This window comes from Manis pentadactyla, chromosome 17 (assembly GCF_030020395.1).
Source record: "Manis pentadactyla isolate mManPen7 chromosome 17, mManPen7.hap1, whole genome shotgun sequence".
Lineage (NCBI taxonomy): Eukaryota > Metazoa > Chordata > Mammalia > Pholidota > Manidae > Manis > Manis pentadactyla.
This window is the reverse complement of record NC_080035.1, coordinates 38,306,281-38,332,392: the sequence shown is the minus strand read 5'-3', so window position 1 is coordinate 38,332,392 and position 26,112 is coordinate 38,306,281. Positions and strand designations below refer to the sequence as shown.

Below are 26,112 nucleotides of genomic sequence, written 5' to 3'. Positions count from 1 at the left end.
AACGAAGTGGGTGTAGAAGAGACATATCATAACATTATAAAGGCCATATATGACAAAACATAATTGGTATGAAAAGCTGAAAGTTTTTCCTCTAAGATCAGGAACAAGAGAAGGATGCCACTCTCACCATCTCACTAGGGAAACTGACAGCCCCAGCAAGGTATCCCTCAGATGCTTCTAAAGCAGGAGTATTGAGGGAGGGTGTGCATGTGCACATGCGCCTAACATATTTTTGCTCATTTTGATAAAAATGTATTTATTCAATAAATATTTGAGATCCTGTCCTGTTCTAAGCATACTTTATGGCACTGGGAATTTATATCAGTGAGCCAAAGAATCAATGGCCTCCATTCCGGAAGCTCACATCCTAGTGAGGAGAGCCAAACCATTAATTAGTAAGTGGAGTATATGGCCTGTCAGATGGTGACAAATGCCATGGGAGAAAACGGAGAAGGGGAACCGGAATATGGAAGAGGAGTAATGGCCCTCGCAGGAGTTTCCATTTTAGAGGAATCACCTGAGCAGACACCTGAAGGAGGGAAGGAGCAGGCCATGCAGGTAACTCGGGGAAGGAAAATATGAAAGCTCTGCCGACGGAGCTTACCTCGTGATGCAAAACAAAAGCACTCCACACATCAGGAGTGAAAGGATGAGAGAGGAGGGGCAGAAGATGAGACCAGAGGGAAGGGCACCTGACCACACAGGGACACCCCCGCTCCATCACCTTCCTGAGGAAGGAGGTCACAGTCAGGCCATGAAGGGGAGCATGACCTACAGGTCAGGCTGAGACCAAGGAGAAGTCAGGATGGTCCCAGAGCACTTTCCAATTTCAAACTGCAAATGAGTTTCTGAGGACAAACGAACAAAAGACTTTACCTTCTAACAGGTTGTGCAATTTTGCTTCGAGGCAGGTTACTCCCATTTATTGCCAGTGAAGGCCTTGGAAGTGCACTGCGGCCCATTATCCCAGAAGCTGCTGCTTTGTTTGGTGTGGGGATTCCTGTGCTGGAATACAACTGTAAGCCGTTGGATAAAGGCATGTTACTGCTGCCTTGAATGGTGGGACTCACATAGGCTGTGGCTTTAAGAGGCTGCCGGACAGACACTGGGAAATGTCCCACGCTGTGGAGTCTGTGTTGAAGCTGTCCTGGGGATGGAACTAGAAGAGAAAACGACATGCATGTGAGAGAAAACTCCTACTGCTCTCCAACTCAGGAAGAGTATTGGATTCACCAAAGCTGGTAAGGTTGGAAAGGGTAGTACAGATATAGAAGTAGATAAATGAAATGCAGGGTCCAGACAGTACTTAGAAAATTCTAATTCTTGGTAAGAGTCTCCTCTTCTGTCAATCAGCAACAATAGTCATCTAACTCTTTGAAGCCAGTTCTAACAAGTCCCTTTCCTTTACCAAATTTGATCATCTCACAGGACAATTTCTTCCTTGCTTGCCTGGGAGACATTAGGAATAGTCTGGGATGGTTTCATGAAAATAAAACAGGGGGACAATTTAATAGCTAATTACAGAAAGGAAGACAGAGGTGACATCAATAGACTACAGATACATTTCTTAGTTTTTGTCATGGTTTTTACTTATCTTATAGGGTTGGTGGGAAGACTGAGTTAACTCACAAGAAGTCTTACAGAGGGGGGGCCTGGCATTTAATAACCATTCAACATGAACATTCTGGAATATGTTCCATTACGTCAAGTGTACTCCAAATTCTATAACTATTAGGACGAATGAAGTTAGCAGAGTCAAGTACAAAAATTGTGTTTCTAAATACCAGAAAACTAATAGAAACTAAAACTAAAAAGAAAAAACACCAAGAACACTTTAAAAATCATATACTTAGGAATAAATTTAACTATAGATGTTTAAAACCTCTATTCAGAATATTCTGAATATTCTATTCAGAATGCTACAAAACTTTGATGAGAGACATGAAAAGAAGATCTAAATAAATGAAGGGATGTTCCATGTTAATAAATTAGAAGACTTAATCATTCAGATACGAAATCCCCTAAAATTTCCCTTAGATTCAATGATATTCAATCAATACCATTTCAAATTAAACTACAGAAAAGTTATTCAGGAAAAGAGTCGTATTAACTTTCCTATACACAAAATAGATAACCACCCTTGATTTACAACTGATAAGAGAAACCAGTTAAAATGAACAGGCATAATTCTCATTTTAAAAATGAATTCAGAAAGGATATATACTTCGCTCAAGAGCTTATGATTAAGAAAAGACTCAAGCTCAAGTTGCTGACTATTCCAGTGCTCTTCTGTCTGTCTCAGGCTCCCTTTCCAACACTATCTTACCTTTGTTCTTTCTGGAAAGTAAAATGGCCTGGAACTCAGAATCTTCATGATAGAAACTCAGAATGCATAAACACATTCACTTACAATGTTTAGGAACAGAAGGAAAGGAGAGCAGAATCCTACCATCTGACACAGTTTATGACTGACCCGTTACACATGACACTCTTTCACAGTTTTTTTCCTTTCATTATTAAGCTTGGCTTAAGATAATGATTCTATTTCTTTTACATTTATTAACTGGAATTCTACTGCAAAGAAGAATTTATTTATTCTCCATTTATTTATTCAATTAAGTATGGATCCACAGTTGTTTATTTTACTCTATAGGTTACAATCCTTTAATGTATGATTTTTATTCTGTGTCTCACATTGTCCCAGGTTTGGTCACTAGGAACTTTTTCACGTTGTTTCTTATGTCCTTTGACATGTTCACATCATTTTTTGAGCACTTCCACCAAAACTGGCCATTCTTTGTAGTGTATACATCCCATTCTATTTTAGGTTACATACATTTTTTCTGGCATTCAAGTCATGCTATAATTAACCTACAGTGAGAGTTAGCAAAAATCCCTCAGTATCACATTTGCTACTATCTAAACCATATGTTATCATTCTATGCTGATACTGTTGACTTTTGTATTCAAGTATAGAACCCTGTATTTCTCAGTTAAATGTCATCATGATATATTTGGCCCATTGTCCTAACCTCCTGACATAAACTTAGTATTTCCTATCATTAGCAAATTTCATAGGCTGTCTCCTGGTTTTACACAAGTCATTAATTCAAAAATTAACAGCTCAAGCCCCTAAGATACAACCCTACCACATTCCTTTATCCATTCATTCAAACATTAACTGAGGGTGCATATGCCCCCAGTGGCTGGGGACGGAAAGTCAGATAAACTTGGTCCAAGTCCAGAGGGAGCTGATAATCTCATGTGGAAGAGAAGCATAATGACAGTAAAGTACTACACACTGAGTAACAGAGCTAAGCACCAAAAATCTCATCCATTCTAGGCAGGTTTGGGGATTCAGAGGGTGTCTATTAGGGTCATTAATGGAGCCTTTTCAAAGGGTATGGTATCTCACCTGTATGATAAAAATTAATTGGAGTAAACTGGATGAAGAAGGGGAGTGAAGAAGAGCATGTGGAAGTCAGAATACTGCAGCAGTTAGAGGCATAAACTCTTGGATGATCAGAACGGTTTCTATTCTGTCACCTGCAGGACCTTTAGCAAACTGACACTTCACCTACTTCAAACTGTTTCCTCAACTGGGAAATGGGAACGAAAACAAAACACCTTCATAGGGCGAAGTAAGGTGATGCATATAAATCATTAACAAGTTCCTTGTGCAGAGTAAAAAAGATGTCATTTCATCTTTAGGACTAAGACCTAAAGAAATGAAAGACTATCACATTTTGGGGAAATGGCACTTGAGCCCCAAAACTGGATCAAGAGAGAGGGCTGTAAATGACCCTGGGTGTGGACTCAGACATCTGGCTGCTGACTCTGACCAGCACACTCTGAACATACGTCAGGCCTCCCTGGTTTGGGCATGTCAATCCTGAGACTGTGACCTTGAATCTGCCTCCCAGGGTCGTCTTAAATTTAACCCCAAATATGCACATAGACAGCATAAGGAATGGTGGGAAAACCTGGAACCACCACACCCACCCAGGGTGACAACACACGAACACGAGGGTCACTGTGCACCACTGGGTAAGACGTGCAGAGAATGAATGAGACTGTGTGGTAAGCTGAAACAGAGTAGAAAAATACTACCGTAGACTTATAAAATATCTTCACTTGGGGGGTGGGGGGAAGGTAAGGACTGTTGAAAAACAAGACCAAAGTAACCTCTAGACAGAAAAAGTATGTTTTCTTCAGAGTAAAAGTATTAAGTAGACAGCTAGAAAGAGGCAGATCTGCAAAGAAAATTGTATTTTTTTGTATGCTGACAAGACAAATTATTTACCATTTAGTGCTTTTATTGCTGTCCTTAGATATAAAGAACTCCATACAACTTACTAATTATTAGTATGATAGGCACTGGTGAAATAGTACTCAATTGTAAAGGCGAAATTAAAAAATAGCATTCACAAGGAGAAAAGCTTCCTGTAGTGTTCTTAAAAGATAAAAATAAAAAATGGAATAGTAAGATATTTTTGTAATGTTGCTAGAATTAAGAACTACAAAAAACTTAAGTAAGTTACACTTACTACAAGACTGTATTCTTGATATTCCATTTCCAGCTCCATGCAAGCTTGAGTCGAAACTCTGACTATTCCGCACGGTGACCGGAGAACTAACATTGCTACTGACAGTGGTTGTACTTGGCATCCGAGCGAGATTAGGCATACTTCTTCGGAGCTTGTCTAGAAGAGAAAAGAATTTTACTAAGTTAAAAATTATGAGTTTTAAGCCAATTAAAACACCAGCTTTCCAAGATAAATACAAATGTAAATCATATTTTGCTTGATAACAAATAAAAACTATCATGTGCCTTATGAACTAAAACAAGCCAACAAAGAATTAACCTCCTGTATGGGAAAATACACTCAGTATCTCCAGAAAGGTTCCACCAAATCACTGTTAAAACACATGTTCTATGAAAATAGGTGCTGATTAGTGAATCTGTTAACTATTTGTTACCATTCAATAAGTGGGTAAAATTGTATCAAAATGAGGCTAGAAAATAACCTTAAATTCATTTAGTTTTTTTAAACACACTAGAAATTATTACATGTTAATTAAAAAACAGTAAACCTACAAGAGTCAAAAACAATACTTAAAAGAATATCTTTTCCTAACACGTCAAAATGGAAGAATTTATTAACACTCTAACTTGAGATGTTTTCAGATACTCACTCATCACGCCAACAGGACCACATTAACTTCTGGAAAGTTTTACCTATTATGAGTTTGCCACCAAATGTTTGGAGACTTAAAAAAGAGAACGCTTCCTTTCTTTCTCCTTGCCAAGCACGTCTCGGCCACTAAGCGGCAGCAGAGAGTCACACACAGATCTCCGTGTTGCTGGGATTTTTAAATCGGCCACAGGACTGCAACTCTGTACAAGGCATGTTCTCTTTATGAATACACACCCCCCAAAACTAAAATACATATAGCAGGCCACTTAAGCTCAGAAAACAAAGGATTTATTTGAATACTAAACCAAAATCCTTTCAAGTACAAGACTAGACTCCTTCCTTCCTTCCTTCCCTGCACACACGGCTCCCACATTACTCAGGTCCACTGACTGCAGCCCAGTCTAGAAGGTCACCTAACCCAGAAATCTGGGCACTCTCTTAAGACTCACCTCCCTCCTTCACCCTTGACTCCAAGTCCTGTCAATTCTCCCTCATATTTAAAACTCCTCTCTTCTTTCCCCCCTTCACACACTACTCATTCTCCACTACTTATACTGATTCACAATAGCCCTGTTCAGCAATTTTCACCAACTTGGGGTGGTCTAGGGAAAAGACAAAAAATTAAACAAGTGTGGTAAGTATCCTTCTTAATAAGCATAAAACTATAACAGGATATCATAAAGAGCGCTGTGATGGAAGACCAGAGAAGGAGTATTACATTCCTCTAGCTAACGTCTAGCAATTCTTTAAGAACTAACACGGCTATCCCTCCTCAGGGAAGATTTTCTATCCACCTCCTAGCTGAGCCATCTACCGCTCACACAACATTCCCTCCCTGCCTGTGCGGATACTCTAGAGTAACAAAGCTCAAAGACCACCACTGACTGTTACATTTCCTGACTATTTTCCTTATTATCACCTTGAGGCCTATTTTTAACAATCATGTGTGTCAGATTCCCAAATTCCCATTAAAATTCTGCAGCATGTGGCACGTGTGTGTTGGCAGACAGTGTGTCACAGGCGTGAGGACGCAGAAGGGATAAAGCCTTGGAGCCAACATCTGGATCTTCTGAACAGCACATTAACTGACATGAAAAAGTGGGCCTCTATTGATACAACATGAATTACTTGACTATATATATGTAAGCAAGCAGGTAGACATAGGGAAATAATTATATGCTATTATTTAGAAAATAGAGTTTCTAGATTTCTTTAAATTTTCCAACTATTTACTATAAAGGTTTTCATATATATAGAAGTGTTTAAAAGTAGTATCATAAACATCTGTATATTTTCCACCTAAATGTACTAGTTTTCATTTTGCCATAGTTAATGCATTTGTTATATATCAAATTTTTGTTATAAAAAATTGTATATATAATTTGTTTGTTGTTAAGCAACATAAAAGCTGCAGACATCTTGACATTTTGACCTTAAATGACTTCTCTCTCAATTTTAATATGATGCCATGACTTTCATTTGCACATGGAATACACTGTCTTCCTAACATGATAAGCTTTCATAAATTAGTCACTGTGACATTCTTTAGCTGCCACTGTCTTCCTTTAAATTTGAAATCTAAAGGTACTAAGGTACTCTGAAATCTTAGGTACCTCCTAAGAATAAGAAAATTCAATACAATCACAATACTGTCATGACATGTAAACAAATTAACAATAGCTTTTAATAATCCATCCACAAAATTTTCCAGCCATCTCAAGATGTCTTTGATAAGTTTTCTCCCTAAAACACGATCCAGTAAAGATTAACACATTAGATGCGGTTGTTTTGTCTCTAATTTGTTAACCCAGATACATCTCTACTCAAACTGAAGCATCAAGTCAGTTTCATAAAGCTTTATATCTGAAATAAGCTGTTAAAAAGAAAGGCTCCCAAGTGTAAATATTGAGACCACTATCCCTAAGGGAGCGAGGCTGTGACCTCCAAACTGTGTCAGAGATCACCTGGAAATGAGGTTCACTTTCTTCCCCAGCTATTTGGAATATATCGATGGCCACATATACTTTAATGTTCAAGGAATCAAAAATAATATGGTATTTCTATCTTCACAAGATATCAGCTGTTTATCTTCATGGACTGAGATGTAGCAGGGAACTGGAGGAATCAAACCAAGGAAAGAGTTCAATGACTTTCCTCATGTTAAAGCAACAAGACTCATTACTCTGTGGAAGAAAGACTAAAGAATCATAGGGAATAAATGAGAAACTTGTTTACCTACCCAACAGGCAGATGTAGCCTTTCAGTCAATACAATGTCCAGGGCAAGTCCCTGGACTAACACTGATTACATCATGCCAATGATTACCCTTGCCATACCTTAGAAATCACAGTTACTAAAGATTTTGTAAGATTTAGTCATTTTTCACATCTGACAAATTACTCCAAATAAGCCCCTTGTAGTTCTATGACTCTTGCAAATGTCCCAAGAACTTTTAAAAGCTATCTCTTTTGAACCTAGGTGGTATATTTATTGCTTCCATAAGCAAGAACCTTGCTTATGGAAGCAATAAATACACATTTCTGGTTTATTTTTAATTATTTTTAAATGGATCAATGATTTAACAAATTGTTTTCTCCTATCTATATTATTTTGGTAATTGAGAAACACATGATAGATTAATTTCAAAACTGCCATTCTTATTTCACGATTTTGTTCAAATAATATTCCATGGTAACAAATGAAGGCTCAGACATCTGAGTCATGTTAATACAAATTTTAAAAAGCCTCTCTTCACTTTTTTCAACACCTTTAGTCCAGGCAATGTAACAGTTATTATTCCACTTATTCTTTAAGTTGGGAGAATATGTTGTTTTCTAAAACATAAGTTTTCTAAGCAAGAGATATTACTTGTCCACACTTTATAGCCAAGGAAATCAAAGCTTAGAGATGAGAGAAACCTGTGAAAGGTACAAGTGGTAGGACATGACTGGAACTCGGGGTCTCACTGAACTTCAGAGCCTGGGCCCTCAACCATGAAGTTAATCAGTCAGAAGTCCAATCCAGAAAATCGCTCTTGTTTTCCATTTTCCTTTGTATGTGGGGACGACACTCTACAGGGAAAATACAGCTCCCATGGGCGGATGTGCGTCCACTTTCCTAATAGGGATCATCATAGCACAAGTGCAGGGAAACCTTATCCTTTTCATAATGGTGTCTAATGTAAGTTAAAACCACTTTTCTAACATCAGACAGTGATCCCATTGACACAATACTAATCAAGAGTCACAGCTAGCATCTCCTTGACAACTAGATATGATGTTCTAAGACACCTGACATAAAACACCTTTAGAGAAGCAACTTGAGGTGTTCTTCAGTTTAAACTCCCTCAGTTTTAAAAAGATGCTATGACTCATTAAGCATGTGGCATACACTGTCTTTCTGATTTATAAGCCTTAATAAATTAGTCATGCTGATATTCTTCAGCTGCCATTTTTTCTTTTAAATTTGAAATCTAAAGATTCTAAAAGATAAAACTATGCTAAATTTTTCAGTATTTTCAAATGATCTCTCAATTCGCATGAATGACACAAGTATAGAGAAAGAAAGGGTAAAAACTAAAAACATGGAAGTAGGTGATCATGAGCACAGTTTGTATCTGGCCTTGTAATATTTTTAAATAATGTGTTTGATCACTTCTGGGCCCAGCTTTGAGAAATGATGACATGTAATAATGAAAAGCAGTAACTGTCCATATATGGAAATTGTGTGTGAGGGTTTGACTGATCGTTAGAATGAAAACATACCAGCCTGAGAATATTACATGATTACTTTTCCTATAGTTTGTTGGAAATCAAGAAGCATAACTCCTGGGAGAAGGGAAGGAAGACAAATAATGAAGAGGGAGATGGAAAAAAATACACAAGGGCACATTCCAAACGACCATGCTGACATTAGGGCAGAACAACTTCCCTTTACCACGCCAGACATCAGCCTCCACATGCCAGCTGCTAACGGATCTTCCTTCTAGATGTCAGGAGAGCAGAGGGAAGGACCATCCACACTTGCCCTACATCTGGATGTGCGTAAGCAGCACTGTCCACGCTCACCACCCACCACTCCATGCCAGGGCCAAGCATCAGAGATGAAGGCTGTGGGACGGGAGGGAGGGCGCAGCCCCGGGCCTCTGGCTCGTGGAGCTCCGTGGCGAACTCCTGACCTGCACAACCTGCCTGTCCTGCAGCGGAAGCGGCGAGCACACGCAGACACTCCACATTTACGCCTCATTCTGTGCCAGCTACATCACCGTGGTTTCCTTGAAACTATACATCTGGGACACGTAGTATGAAGCTGGTCAATTATAGATTTAAATTTAGACCAAACTCATAAGGTCATGAGGACAACTTAAATAAATCTGGGAAACATTTATCAATTATTCACACTGATTTTAAAACCATTTCTTGACTACATCAGAAAGAACCAAGCACATCAGATACCATAAGGACACACATCACCTACCTCCACTGGTCCTATTTGGTTGCTGATCTGGACTGTGGGCTTGAGGTGAATAATACTGTTGCTGCTGGTAATTATTTGAAGGAAAATACTGGGAACTGGGGCTCCTCCTACACTCCCGAATGCTGGAGAAAGTCTGTGAATGGGGAATTCCTCTTTGGAAAGGGGAACATCTTGGGAGACGAGGCTGAGGAGGTGGCAAATGATCAAATTCTTCCTCATCCTCCAGACTGAATCGATCATATTCTTGATCACTACATGTCCCTTTTTTGCCTGAATTCAGTGACACACTGGAACTATGCCTTGACACAGATGCTGAAGTGGAAGCATAATCTTGCCTGAGACCTATAAAATAAGAAATAACATTATCTTACAGGACACTTCAATCTAGCAAACATCAACTCCCAATTGAGAATAGAGGAAAATTTGTATGCAACAAATGATTCGAATGGGAACCCATTATCTTGTTCTTAGTTTATTAAATCCCAAGAAAATGGGTACATTTATGTACCAAACCGATGTCTAAGATTAAACCACTCCGTTTCACAAAAGATTGCCCAAATTCCAGTGAAAATTAAATATACTGCTATAGTTCACCAATTGGTCCATTTCCCCAAATGATCCCTTCTGAAATCTGGGGAGATAGGAAGGCTACTTAAATGAGTCATTATCACTTTTAATAGTTTGCCATGAGTTAGACAATAAAAATAGTCAAATCTCCACCCAGGTAGGAGCCCCTCCAACTCCCCACCCCAATTTCCAAAGCCAAGGAAAAGTCTAAAACCTGGGGTAGAAGTAATTCCTAACAAGGTTACCTCTTTTTTTTCTTTTTCCTACTAATATTATCTTTTTCAGAGTATACTGACACTTCAATACTTTAATAGTTTTGGGTCACCCTAAAGGACAACCACCTAAAAATAGTCTAACCACAAGTTTCTAGTTATTCATCTCACTGTCAACACAATTTCTTAAAAGTAGTCTATCCCTAACTGCTTAACTTCTGAAACTAATGTCCAATCTTTTAGCCATATATTATTTAGAAGTTACCATTTTACTATCAATAAATAATGACATACAACAATCACTTTTCCCCAAAAAATGTATCTTATTAAATTCTACATAACATCACCATGTTCCTCATGGTAGACTTGACTAATTCTGAAACCAGGCAGTCATTATGCTTAAATGATACTTGGCTGTTTCTAATTTTGTTGGCCTAAAAAGATAATTCCAGAACAAAGCCTCGCCCCCTTCTGGGATCAGCATCTTACTGTGCTTTCTGAAGCCATTAACAATACCCTTGAAGTAGCTCATTCCCAGGTTATTTGTTGTAACTTTATTGCAAACCATTGATAAATTCTTCTATTTCCTTGACCTTCTCTTCCATGATCATTTATCCTGAGAAGTATATCAATGCATTTTCGTAAAATTTTTATTAAAATAACTATTGACTGACCTGTAATTCTAAAAAATAATAGAGATCCCTTGCACACTTTACCCAGTGTCCTCCATGGTAACATTGTGCAAAATTACAGAATAATATGACAACTGGGATATTAGCAGTGATATTATTCCATCTTTAGATTTTGCCAGTTTTACTTATGAATGTATTAATATTAAGTTCTACACAATTTTACCACCTGTAGGATCAAATTTATCAGTGTCAAAATACTGAACAGTTCCAAAATTCCACAAACACAAAAATCCCTTGTGCTGCTCTTTTATAACCATATTCACCTCCTCTCTGAGAACCCATAACCTGTCCTTAGACCCCAGCAACCACTCATCTGTCCTCCATCTCTCAAGTTTCATCATGTCAAAATGTTACATAAGTGAAACTATACAGTATGCAATCTTTGGGATTATCCTTGGTACCCAGCCTAATTCCTTGCAGAGTCATCCAAGATGTTGCATGCATCAATAGTCCATACCTTTTTAATTACTGAGTAGCATTCCATGGGACGGTGGTACCACAGTTTGATTAACCATTCCCTTACTGATGGGAATCTAAGTTCACTCCAGTTTCTGGCTATTATAAATAAAGCTCCTATAAACATTCATGTACAGGTTTCTGTATGAACACAAATTTCCACCATTCTGAGATAAAAGCCCAAGAAGAAACTTGCTGGGCCTTATGGAAATTGCATGTTTCATTTTTTAAAGAAACTGACGAACTGTTTCCACAGTGGCTATCCCAGCAATGTCTTTCTATCAGTGTATTTTGATCAGAGTATGTCCTAATACCTTATAATGCCCATAAGAGTCTGAGAGAACAGCATTTAACTGCTCCAACTACAAAGTACCATGAGAGAAAGAATCCGATTGTGCATTACACCTGGGGTAAAATGTCTGAAACCTCCCCACCTCCTTAAATTGTAAATTGATGCTTCTAGTTTAAGAAGTTTTCTGGTTTCAAAAGACATACTTTCTTCCTGCAGACGAGCCATGATCTGAACATCAGTGAGGTCCTGTAACTTATATCCCATGGAGATGGAATCATCCTCCAGTTCTGAAGTACTCAGCTCACTGTCTATGGATGACTGGGGACTGAGAGGGGAGCCCCTGGAGGTGTAACCTAAAAAACAGAGGAAAGGTGCTCATTATTTAGTCTAAAGAACTGATATCTATATATGCTTTACAATTCACTATCAATAGTCAGAAACTTTTTTTCCTGTTTCCATAATGTCACCAGAAGGTGGCCATCACTGTTTAACAGTGAGATGATATGCACATCCTCAAGCGTTCCTGATTCATACGTGCAAAACCATTCTTCTGTTTTTTTCAACTTCAGTTTTCATAGTTTAAAAAAATCCATCCATGCTATACACTAAATAAGTTAATAAGAGGGTAAATTTCATGTTGTGCATTTTTACCACAGTAAGTATTGAAAAATAATCCCCAATGCTAAAATCTGCATCCCATTTGTAAGTCTTTATCTAAAGTCATTGGGTAACTCAGACAGAGCCATGTTCACTTTCCATTAATTATCAGCTGTGTACTATTTGATTACACATTTTACAATTAAATTTAATCTGGCCCATTCTTGAATGTAAACAATGCTACAAAGAAGAACATCATACATAAAAGGCACACATACACACACAGAAGCATATACAAAAACCTTCATTACTGAGTGACGTGTAGTCACCTGTGAAAGTTTTGAAAAGGCAACGGCCTGAGATAAGAGAACCAAGGAAGAAAGGACCCAAAGGAGAAACTGCAGGGATGGGACCACCCCAGGGCTGAGACAAATAAGGATGGTGAGACTTTCATTTCATAAATAACCACTATGATTATTTTTTCTGGCTTAGTCTACCAGAAAAATAAAACTTTTAAAAACAAGATGTAAAAGGCTTATATTCTTAAATCACAATAAAAAGTACTTAAACTGTTTGACATTTTAGAAGCACATTAGATATTTAGAAACATATAACTATATGCATATGCTTTTGCTAACTAGGGAAGACCGGCTATTGCTCACAACTGAGAGCAGCAGATTAATGGCATCAAGGCACAAGTTAATGCTGGACTTTTTGTACCCAAAGTCGGTGTGCGGCACGAACTCTCCATTGTAAGATTAGCCTCAAATTTCAATGCAAGGTGGACGTTGAAGCTGTGTGTAGTGACTGAATGGCAAAGCAAGCAGCTAATCAAGAAGTTGAAATATTACCTGTTCTTTCAGGTGTTAGTATTGCTTTATTTGAGGTTTTAGAGAAGCTGGGAGTATTAATGCCATTGCTATAAGGGCTGAGTCTTGCAACGGGACTATAAGGAAAAGCCAGTGAGACATTTGAAGAGAAGAGATTCCGCCATCGGCTAGCTGTCATAGAAGCAGAAAATAAAGAGCAGCAGTTAGCTATATGGAAGCAGACATGGTTTGCCAGGGGGAGAAAGAGAAGAGGTTAAAAATAATGAAAAGACAAAGCAACTTTTCATGAGAATATCTTAACTGACTTCCACATACCTAAGGGAAAAAAATGTAAAAATAGGCAATTTATGAATTAGGGCCCTATTTATACCTCCATTAAGGAAATCATTCAATCAGTCTCACCTTGATTAAAGCCAATATGCCTCTATAACACTGATAAATGTGTTTTTAATTCCTACATTAGAGATGATTTCTATGTTCTCTTTCTGTTCAAAAATTAAAGTGTTTTGTATTCTTATAAAAGATTACTGTCAAGAGAAAAACTCTTAGGGACTTAGAATTTTCAGAAACTGTGGGAAATATTAACTATACAAAGTCCTATATTTTTTTATAACCCATTTAATATCAGAAAATGTTCATCAAAAATTTTTCTTGGAAACTTCAAGGAAACTTGTTCTTAGATAACAGAAGAAACTAAATTGACTATTGTGTTTCTGAATGACGTTGAGTCTAAAACAAGGTTTATGGAAAAATGATACACAACAGCACAAAATAACGGGAGGATATATACACCAATATTTAATGACAGCTATTTATGATTGCAGAGACTCACTGGTGATCTTTTGAACATTTTTCTTTTTATAAGAAATATTTTCCAAATTTTCTTTATTGAACAGACTGTTTATATAACATTTAGAGATAAGATACACATATAATTAACACTAAAATAAGGAAAAAAAGGAAATTTCACCTGCAATAAGCAGACACATTATTACATTACCTCACGTGGTCTAAATAATGAAACATTCTCCTCCAAGATTACCAACCTCTTGCTATTTTTAAGTTTTTGAGATCATGAAAAAGACACCAAACTGTAAAAATATGAGGAAGTCACGTCAAATATCACTTACTCTGCTCTTCAAGGCATACAAATTACTGTGCTAAAGCAATCATTTAGACATCCACTAAACAGAATGAGAAGGAATAGATAATATAAATTAGGTTAAACTTCACTTTAAGCCATAACTTGGTTTATATTTGCTGTAAGTTCAACAAAACTTTCAAAAGTCAAGTATAAATAGACTGCTTTGAAATGCAGTCCCCACATCACTTTAAATGAGCAAGGCTAATGAGCAGCCCAATGGCTGCAAAGTGTTTAAAATGGGCAGTGGGGTGGAGAAACTATGGGATGGAGGGAGTCAAGAAAATAATCTGCTTCTAAAATTGGGATTCTTAAGATCCTAGCAAAAGTATTTAAAAGAGCAAAATGTTTCCTTTACTTCAGCAAGAATTATTGAGATAAGAACCATCCCACTGTAGTAACTATACAATAAATATCTTTTCCTTGTGCAGCAAGTGAGTGAATGAGGGAAGGAAACTACATTCACAAGGATTACGTTTTCAGAATTCATAAGTTTAAGGATGCAGACAATGCCACAAAGCCTCATTCCTACTGACAACAGGCATGTCACTGATCTGACATGCAATCAACTGTGGTTAAGCAGCCCTCCTTGACCTGAGTCAAAGCAGAGACTTGTCAAAGTGGTACCCCCAGTCCTCTAACTTCTAGATGTCTAAACCTGACCCCCAAATATACTGAAAAATAGAGGCTAATATGCAACACACACTAGGTGGCTGTTCTCACATCTTCCATCGCTATTGCTCAAAGTTTGTCACTAAAAATTCCATATTAAAAAAAAAGATCAATAGTTCTTTGTGATTGCTAACTTGCTTAACAGATGATGCTCATTGAGCACTTGCCAGGAAAATTACAGTGACAGCGTGTTCTCACCCACAGATGCAGGCAACGACACATCACAAGTAAACAGCATTTATTATTCTGCACAGTAACTCCCGTGGCCCAGCGGCCCTGCACAATGGCTCAGTGATTGTGGCTATGACAGCAAGATCCTAGCTAATAACACAATCGGCATCTATTGCAAGGAAGAACGCTCTGCTTTGTCCTTTAGCGTGGAGGATTTTCAGAAGAGGGAGAAGAACTACTAGTCAAACTAGTCAAACAATGCTGCTACACTGGGGCCCAAGGTTGTGGCGGAGGAGGAGAGGGGACAGGAGCGGAAGCCACCACATCCTAGTTATTCTTCACTCTGTAGCTGAAGAATTGTAAGGATTGTAATGGGAGGCACGTTTATAGAGAATAAAACAAATAACTTTTTAAGGGGCAATTTTCTCTCTCTCAATCAATTAATTTAATGGATTCTTTCCCATATAAGGATGTTAAATTATCTGAGAGGCTCAAGGATGAACAAAATGACCCTAAGGAGTAAGACAATTTTGTTAACGAAGGAAATGGGTAATAAACGTCTGAACAACAGCTTACGTTTCCCTATACTCCCACTCCAAGGTTCTAACTGTAAATAAAGGGCTTTCAAAAGTTGGAGATGGCTGGACTAGTATTTTTTAATTCCAACCCCTAGAATAGCAGAGAGTTGGGCCCAAACATAATAAGGCACTGATTAAATGTATCATAGCTGGCAGGGTTCCCATCCCCAAATACTTTACTTTAATTAAACTGCCTCCCAGCCAATTCTTACTGCATGCTCTCTGTATTCCCACTGCAACCTCCTTAATGGAGACACTCGCCACCTCTTACTAAGTGATTCAAAATATTCCTCAACAAACTTCCAGCCACCAACATGGCCCTCATGGATCTTGTTCTAAATATCGCTACCAAGCTGTGTTACTCACGTTTTATTTTAACTGTTTTACTCTCTTCTATTAAAGTGCAGGGGCTTCTCATCACATGCAAGATCTGAAAGATATGCCAGATCATCTTGCTAGCCTCACCTCTGCTGCCATGTATCTCATGCCACCTCAAGAGCGTTTCTGAAACTCCCTTGTTAAGAATACATTTATACTGGGTCAACTTTCTACTTTGCCTCCCTTGTTTAGTAGGTGTTTTCTGTTGAAATAAATGTGAGAAGGTATTAAGTTGTGGATTGATCCCTCATATTTCTGCCAAAAAAAAAAAAATCTGAGCATGTCCAATGGTTTATTAATTTTTGTGTACATCTTCAATGTTACCTGACTTAAAAAATAAGTTACAGTGTCTCTGTGATACATCATTAAGCAAAATATGACCCTCCCAGCAAAAACCCTTGATTTGACAAATGCTCCAGGGATGATATCAAGAAAAAATAAAAAAGGACAGATAATAGGAGAGGTTTAAGAATGAATCTAAATGTTATTCTCCACACAGAAAGTTTTTCTTGGCAACAAAAAATTTCCCATACATAATGACATATCCACCTACCTTGCTCATCTTTGCCTAGACTCATAGGAAATATAGTAAATATTCAAATTTTTGTTGAATATGTATGTCCCTGAATATAATCAAAATCAAATTTAAGAAAGCACTATGACTTAATTAACACAAAGGTAAAAGAGAAACTGATCTAATGAAAATCTTAGTGATATACTTGAAAGGTCAGTATTTCATCAAGCTAGAAGACGTAAAACAACATATATGTCTGGAAACAACACATATTATATTCTAGAAACATAATCATTTTCACATTTTCTTCTCACTATAGAGATAGCCAGTTTAGTACCTAACGGTCTGCAATCAACAAATCAACAAGTATTGACTGTGGTCAATATCTTGGCAAGTTCACTAATATTTCCTTACCTCAAACCATTCTACCATTCCTACCTTGACATCTAAATGGTTTTGCCCAATTTCTTACACTTAATGTAACTATAACTTAGTATATCTTTGAAGACAAAGGTTAATCTTGACATTTCAGCCCACCTAGAGGCTCAAGGAAGAAATATACCTGTAAGAGCTCTTCATTAATACTTCCTAATAACTATGAAGTTGTTGAACTTCAAGTGTGTGAATCTTCTGGTTTCTGGCTAACATTGATGTATTACTAATGGTGAGGACCTGTGATTGGGTAACTGACACAAGATTAAACAGGGGTCACTATCTTGATGGGCCGGTTCCTACATGCTGCACTGCACAGAGGAAGTGGAGGGTTGTGCCAAGAACACTAGCTGGCAGTAAACCATGCAAGGAAGCCACAAAGCTTCCTCAAATTGTTGAAATGCTACCATTTCTTAAAATCAAAGAAACTATTCAGAGAACAGGTGAAAGTGTGTTTAGTGGAATTCCTATAAATCTATCAATAGAGTAGCATCTGACTTGGTTTGAGTTGGGTAAGGAAGTTTCTGGAAGGCAGTACTCTAATTCTTCCTAGCGGTTTCTGACAGCACAGTCATATTTCTAACCAGGGTATTATAGTCCAAATGTCTGGGTCCCCCCAGAATTCACAGGCTGAAATGCTAACCCTCAAAGATGAAGGTACTGTTTGTGGGGCCTTTGGGAGGCAAAGTCAGAGGGTAAGTTGGTGTGCCACCCACAAGAGATCCCTAGCCCCTTCCACCATGTGAAGACACAAAGAGAAGCCTCTGACCTACAGAAAGATCCTCACCAGACCCAGCTGGCCCTAGTCTTGTACATCCAGCCTCCAGAATCATGAGCAATAAATTTCTTCCCTTTATAAGCCACCCACTCTCTGGTATTTTGTTATACAGCAGCCTGAACAGACTAAAACACAGGGGGAGGTTATTCTAGAAAATAAGCCCTGATCTTCTCTACTTTATCCCTTTTCTCCTTTGTCATCTAAGACCCTAAAAGGCAAAACATCACTTTGCAGAGACAATGGTTCATTCTGACTTGCCAGGCTATTACCTGCTCTCACGCAAGGCAGGCGATCTGCGATCACCACTCCAGGAATCATCCCAGGAGTGTGAAGAAATCAGTCTAAAGCAGCCCTAAAAATGTGTCATTCCTTCAGCACTTAGTAAGTCTGATGAAAACTCATTAAAAGTAAATTTTAGATCTATTTTATTAAAATTCACAAGCCTGCTTTCTAAATAAGTCATAGTTTTGTATCTGGCTAGGACAACTGGATCATGGACGAGAGCAGATTCAACAGGACATTAAGGTGGAAACCCGTGCTAACAGGTCAAGCAGATAGAAGACGAGGAAGCCGACAGGACTTTCTAGAGATCTGGCTGTAAAAGAAGAAACAGGGCTGTAGTTTGCAGAGTATGTAATTCAAGGGGGGATAGTTTTGGGGATGAGGGAGACTTGCCCATTGACAGAATGAGGAGAACAGAACCACTGTAGAAAACAAGAGTGCACAGGGGAAGGGAAAGCACTGAAGAAAGGCCCTGGAGGTCAGACAGGATGGGTGGAGAGGCAAGGCGGGGCAGAGGGACAGCCTTGGAAAAAGTAAAATTATTTCTTCCTAACAGCAAGGCAAGGCAATGGGAATACAGAAAATGCAGGAGGCCCAAGGATGGTTTTATAACCTCTTTCTTTGTAAAGCAGAAGGCAGTAACTCTGCTGAGAAGGCAGAGGCTGGAATAAAGACCCTGGGCAGTAAAGCAGCAAAGGTTTGGCCCCGCTGGGAGAAGTGAACAGTGGTCACCTGCGGGGAGTCTGCAGCAACACTAATCTCAACATGTACGCCTAAGCAAAATGTGAAGATGCCAGGGAGCATCTGTTGTGTGATTCTGTAAAGGGCGTGTGTGTCGTATGGGTTTAGGTTAGATAGTTCGAGTGTGGTGGTCGGATTGTTTTGGAGATGTCAAAGGGACAGTTTCCTCAGAAATAATTAGTGACAGCAGGTTGTTTGCCATTGAGGAATTTGAGAGATCTTGGGTAAAATCTTGCCAAGAAGTTAGACAGGTCTCTAGAAAGGCTAGATGACTGTATTCATTGCCGGTGAAAGTCAGATCACAGCAACAGGCTGACACAAGGGTTGGCCAACATTTTCTGTAAAGGGCTAGCTAATAAATATTTTTGGCTTTGCTGGTCATCTAGTCTTTGTTGCAACTAGCTGACTCTGCCATCATAGCACTGAAGTATCCACAGGCAATACTTGAATGAATGAATGAACGTGGCCATGCTCCAATAAAACTTTATTTATATACATTGAGTTGAATTTCACAAAATTATGAGCCATGAAATATTATTACTCTTGATTTTTTTTCCAATCATTTAAAACGGTGAAAGGCAATCTTATCTTATGGGCTATACAAGAACAGGCTGAAGGCCAGATATGACTGTAGCGTGCCAATCCCCAGGCTAACGTATAAACCAGTGTTGAAACATTCACTCTGAAGCAAAGGATTAGAACTGTACTGTAAAGGTGTGTCAGGTGTTGAAACGTAAGAGTGACAGCCAACAGCATATGTACTGCAGTTTTTCATACCATGTTATAATGAAGACCCAAGAAAAAACTAAAGAGACAGACTAAGAATCCAGATATTAGAGTTCCAGACCCCATGCTGCCACATGCTAGTTCTGCAACTTGGAGCAAACCATGTACCTCCTAGCGCTGCAGTGTTCTCACCCGAAAAGGTTAGGTGTGTAGGAGGATATGAGCAGGGCTGTGGCAAATGTAAAAGTCTGCAGCATGCATTCACAAACTATTCAGGCTTCTTTCTCTTCCTCAAGAAAATGACTGAAATGTTCCAGCAAGTTGTAGCAAAAACATTCTCTAAATTCTGAGGAAAATATTCTAGAAGCTACCTGGGAAAAAAAGAGTACAGAAATTTTTCACCCTTTCACTTTTCCTAATTCTTCGGAATTTTAACCTGCCTTCTCAAAATGATGGGCATGCTTTTTACTTTTATCTAGACAATTTCAAAGACTGAGTCTTTCCTCAACTCAGAGTCAATGTGTTAAATACTGAATATCCGACAATTTGATTAGAATAGGTTTACAGCTCTCATTATTTATCCAAAAACTATTTCAGAGGAAACAGATGTCCCAAATGCCACATCTCTTAAGACCTATGGTTTCTTCAAAAGCACAGGCCCCTAAGGTCATCGCTCTTAAATAATGATGCTTTTTTCCTGAGTCCTGGAAAGCAGGGGAAAAGGAAGCAAGGAGGGAGTAACGACCTTTCAGTCCTCTGCTCTCACTCTCCATACCACAGGGAGGCAGGCCTCGGTGACCAGCCAGACAAGGAGAGGAACCCCCAGAGGACAGGGCCCTTTGCTGACACAGTTACAGAGCAGCCTAAGGCCGGTGAAGGGGCAGGAGCTGTCAACTATTCTAATACTGTTCTCCTTTACGTTGGCAGAAAGTTTTATCCAAACCAGAACATTCTGACCTAAACCCACAAACCACCAGGGTAAGAAGATCTTTTCACAAACCATCATCTCAAGTATAAGCTTCCTATGTGATCACAGTATATCTTGCCATACCTCGAGCCCAGAACCTAGAGAAATGTCTGCACTAAAATTAGGAACCTAGGCAAAGACAGTGTCTTACAGACTCATTCTCATAAACTCTGACTGCCCCAAGTGAAGTACAAGTTTTCTGAAAAGACCATAAGTTCACTTTAAGTAAGACTTTACCTGGCACCAACCCAAGCAAGCCCCCTGGAGTAGTAACAGATGGCGTGCAGCTTATCTGATTTACTATTTTTATTGGGTAAACCTGAGTAGCATTAATTTCTCCACAGCTCTCCATGACCTAATAAATAGGCATATGGGATCTAGGAAGCCTTACTGTGACTTTCAAACAGGTGTTCACTGGGCTCTTTCACAGATATACACAAAATGAGGAGGATTCGAATGCATTTCCCAATGTAGTCACGTAAGGAGAAGGGCTCAAAAACTGGAAAATGTCCTCAGTTGGTATTCTTAGGGACTATTTAAGCAGGCTATGTTAGTCATATACTCCGAGTGTCTCAATCTTCAAATCACAGATAGAAAAACATACTGGGTTAATTTGAATCTCTCCTATGGTTCTAATTCATTCAACCTATGATGACAAACATTAATGATTTAAAATCAGTAACTATGATGTATGTGCATATTTATATATACATATTTTTGAAGTTTGTTAACATATACATGTTTATTTGTATATATTTATACATATTTACATGTTTATGTTTTTAAATACATGCATGTAAAACCCCAGGACATTATAATAACCAATATTTCAACTTCCAGTTGTTTTCAAAGTGTAGTGATTAATTTCATGACTAAGCTTTTAAATTATCTCTCTGATCAAGGCCCAGTGTTTCAGAAAAGCAGAGTCTACAAAGCCTTGCATTAACAGACACGATTTTTTAGAGGTCCCAAGATACAGGCATGAACACCTACCAAAATAAAACTTCACTGCCATACAGGTAAATTTAATCCATCATAAGAATAGTAGGAAAGCAGTAAACAACTATTTAGGGAGATTCTCTGTTTTATTTTCTCCTTATTGGGGTAGGTAACAAAATAGCATGTCAATTACAGATTATAACAGACATTATTAAAATAAGCAGTAACTTATGACAATGCATAAACACCTTTCTAATCATGGAGGAAATGCAAAACAAAAAGCCACATAGAAACACACGCATAATTGGCAAAAGAAAGGAAAGGAGGATTTTTTAGGGGTATATGGCAAACGTATATGCATGCTGCTGGATATAATGGGGTAGAAACAGCAAATTACATAGGAGCACAATCCCTAATTATTTGTTACTTACTGTACTAAGCCTCACTCAAAGCAAATTCTTTGAGGCTACTGTGAACATAAGAGCAAAGACGCAAGGGAGGCTCACAGCGAGGACGATGTGTCAACTTCCAGCACACGAGAGTGACAGCAACTGTCAAGAGATCCTGTATCTGCACAAAGATTTCAGTATGATTCCAGATTATTTTTCCAATGAGAAAGGGAGTCCTTTACCAAGCTTACCTAAAAGGAATTGCACAGACTAAGTTTTAATTTTGTGTTCCCGATTTGCCAGAGCACCTCAAGACTGGAAACATAAGCTAGATGGAGATAGCATCTTGGGCCATGCAAGGAGAGACTGGGCAGCTTCCAGGAGACAGACACTTGATAAGCTTCTTAATGTCTCAGTTCAATCTCTGTGGCTTTTACAAATGAAAGGCCACCTTCGGAGCACTGGGTTAGTCGATAGCTTTCTTCTTCATTGGCTAAATTTAGAGAGAAACACTCGATCATAATAACAACTGAGACAAGAAGGAGAACTGGTACCATATGAAGATAAAAGAGAAAACTCAATGAAGAGCTAATATCTATTCACATTTGCTTAGTATGTAATCCCAGAGGAAATGAGAGATGCTCACAGGGAAACATGACCCAAGAAAGTAACTGTGCAGGGCTACACTATTTGTGAAAATAATACCAACACTCCTCAAATGTGACCAGTCCTGATTCAATGGTTATGGACATTAAGTATCTTAAGGCAAGACAAGCTTTTATTAGCTGGCCCCATATTAAGTGGGACACATATTGGGTGTATCAAATTACTTACATAAGCTTTCTGGCCATTTTTTCTTTTTTTTTTAACATCCCAGCCTTAATGCATGGATGTACCAAAAACTCTAGATTAGTCTTATTCCAATTTAGGACACTATGTGAATTAATGCTGCCCATCAAAGTTCTACGGATATTTGTTATTTATATTCTAAAGGGTTGGGGGAAGTGGGAAAGAATAAAGAAAGAATAAGGAATAAAGAAAGACTGTCAGAAATGGAAAACATCTAAGAAGAAACAGAAGTAATAAAGAGATTGCCTTGAATTTTCTACTATTCTCAAATAAAAAATTAAAGTTTCACTCATGAAACTTTTCAATTTGAGATCCCTAACTCTAATAAGGGTGTTTATTTATAGATAAAACAGACCATCACCCCCAAATAAAAAAAAAGTTATAAAATATAAATAGCCAAACTAAGGATTCCCTGTACTTTTTGGTTCAGTTTCTGAATAAAAAACAATATAAAGAACGTTCTGAATTAGGACTGTGTCTGTATATTGATATAGCACTACACATTTTTCAAAGTTATCATTTCCTGAAATCTTTCTAATAGCCCTGTGACATCTATTAAAGGCCCCCCTGCCCTTAGGCAACACACTGAGAACCAGAGATGGTGCTTTAATCACAGACTTAGGTCGGGCTGAGACACTAGGGGCACCAAATCTAACTACAAGATCGAAACCCTTCCACCAGGTTCATTCATTCAACACCTTCCATGAGGCGGGAACTGTTGTAGGCATTGTGATGGTCACAGCACTGGACAAAACAGACTCAAATCTCCACCCTCAGAACTAACATTTTAATGAGCACTACCATGTGATTTCTTCTCTTTTTTTGGCTTGGCTAGTCGGATACCAATAAACACCAAATGTGCAATTGGTTTCTTTGCTTATCTAAAGAATTTGAATGTATTCAAATTAATAAATCACAAAAACCAAACATGAAGAACTTAAAACATGCTTGAAAATGTATTCAGCATTGGCAACTCACAAGGAAACAGAGGTATAGGCCCCTATTCTGAGATGCTTCATCTACTTGGAAAGCATTAAACATATTAAAAATGAAAAGATGTTCATAAAATAGAGCATTTCCAAATGGAAGACAACAAATATTGTTAGGACCACTTTCAAAAGAGAAGAACCAACCAAGATACTGTGTTTTATCCAAGATTGTGTCTTCAAATCAGGGTCCAGTGTTTTGGGGGGAAAAAAAATTATTCTAGGCTTTCTTACTTAATTTAATACCAATAGACTACAGGCTTAGAACGATGGGAAGATTTTTCTTTCAGCAATTTTACTTTTAATGTTATTTTCTGCAATTATGCAGAAAAGCTATTTACATTATTCAAATATGTTAGTAAAGAGACCTGATATTTAAGCCTTTGCGGTGTCTGCTTCACAAACATCTTTATTTAATCCCTTACAACAACTCCACAAATAAACATAACTGTAGAAGAGGCTGAGAAAGCTTAAGGTGCTTGTTTATGCTATTTGATACATAAGACTTTATAAATTATGAAACTTGGGTATTAAAAAGAACATTTGGTAAAGGGGAAAATAAATTTTGAGATCTACAAGTTTCAATTAATGTAAATAGTCAATATAATCCATATGAGAATTTAAGCATATCACATACACATGAGTCATCTGTAAGAATACAGAATATCTTATCTATATTCTATCATATCTTACACCAAAAATAATCTTACTATTGAATCTTAAACACACATACTCTTAGCCAATTTAGAAAACTGTAGTTTTGAAGACAGAGCATTTCTTTTAGCAATATCTTAAAATGGTTATAACTCAGGTGCTATTCCCCAATAAAATGAAGTCTTACAAAAACATCCCTTTATTTCCTGCATTTTCTTCAGAAAAACAAACTTTGTTCAGAAGGGCAGGATTTTCATAGGCCTGTTCTCACAAGCTCAAGTCAAACTTGAACGCTTTTCATGGGTTCGCCCTTGATTACCAAGCTTTGGTATCTAGACCCAGGGTCACAAAGTTGTCAGATGTAGCACGAAGGCTATCTGAGCACCCTCCCAAATCAGGAGCAGGAAGCAAGGAGAGAGAGATGCCCTCAAGAAGCTACGATCCAAAGGAGCTCATGAGCAGTCTACCGTTGGGGGCGATCCTGGGAGAGCCTGAGGCCAACAAGCCTCACCCAGGTGTGCTCCTGCCAAGCTGACTCCCCAGGCAGGGGAGACAAATGATTTGTGACCAAGAAAACAACACGAGTTTCCAGGGCACTGGGGTAAGAGAGAAGGGGAAGGAAGGAAGACCAAGCGGCCAGAGGGGATATAAGGCCTGCCCAGCGGATACGCCTTGAATCCTCCTAGGCTCCCTCTCCACATGTTCTACAGGGAATTAATCTTTCATTTTTGAGTAATTTTCTTCCCAAATACATCAGGGTCAAGAAATAGAAACTAAAAATCTACAGTATTTGTTCTCTAATTATTAAAGGCAGCATCTTATCTGAAGCCCCAAGCTAACCCTAAAGAACACTTACCTACCCCTTGGTGAGAGTGAGACAGAGGCAGAGGACCATGGTACCCTCTCTTCACATCTGATCTCTACTCGATCCTTGTCATGGCAGTGGGTGGTCTTAGTGAAACGCCTTCAAATTTGGGGTGAGTGAGGGGACCAAGTTCAACTAGTCATTTTGCAACCAAATGCGGTAAGATATGTACAACCTAATTCAAGTAAACATGCTTGTGAATAAGCAAACAATGCTGCGAGCTGATACTAAAAGTGACACCGGCTTTTCTTCAGAAAGAAAGGCATGGCTCGTAAGGAAAGTGGTGCAAAGACTCCACTCCATCTTAAAATATTTGAAGGCAAGACTGAAATTATAGTAGTAGTTGTGATACTGAGTTCAAAAAGAATTAAACAAAATTCATTCACTTCACTGTTCGCTCATAGCAACAACACTGATTCTACCTTCTAGCTGGTGTGATCAACAGGATGGAGCCCCTGTCCTGGGGCACCGCATACTCCACTGCAGGGGAACAACCCAGGTCTGAAAGAAAAGGCTCAGTAATATTTGTCACCTGAAAATGCAGATTGTTCAAAAAGAGAAATGTAGCCTCAACCAAAAGAAAATGGTTTAGTAGAGAGCTACCTAAAAATTCGAAAATATGGAATGCTCACATTCCTCCATTTAAATATTTTTGCTGTATTATGAACAGAGTTAAAACTGGAATTTCTGATATCCGTTAGTTAGCTATCATAGACAAAGGGTCCCCTTA

At 38.4% G+C, this 26,112-nt stretch overlaps 1 protein-coding gene across 2 annotated transcripts in view; it reads right to left on the bottom strand.

The window, feature by feature from the left end:
• SLAIN1 (SLAIN motif family member 1) overlaps positions 1 to 26,112 on the bottom strand; it is a 53,202-nt gene that overhangs the window by 8,869 nt on the left and 18,221 nt on the right. The window contains exons 3-7 of one of the 2 annotated variants that reach the window (XM_036893751.2): positions 13,342 to 13,491; positions 12,097 to 12,246; positions 9,675 to 10,016; positions 4,548 to 4,703; positions 877 to 1,159 (exon numbers count right to left, since the gene is read on the bottom strand). In XM_036893751.2, coding sequence (XP_036749646.1) covers positions 877 to 1,159; positions 4,548 to 4,703; positions 9,675 to 10,016; positions 12,097 to 12,246; positions 13,342 to 13,491 — 1,081 coding nt within the window. The remainder of the gene's footprint in view (positions 1 to 876; positions 1,160 to 4,547; positions 4,704 to 9,674; positions 10,017 to 12,096; positions 12,247 to 13,341; positions 13,492 to 26,112) is intronic. The other variant, XM_036893752.2, reaches the window with a different exon arrangement.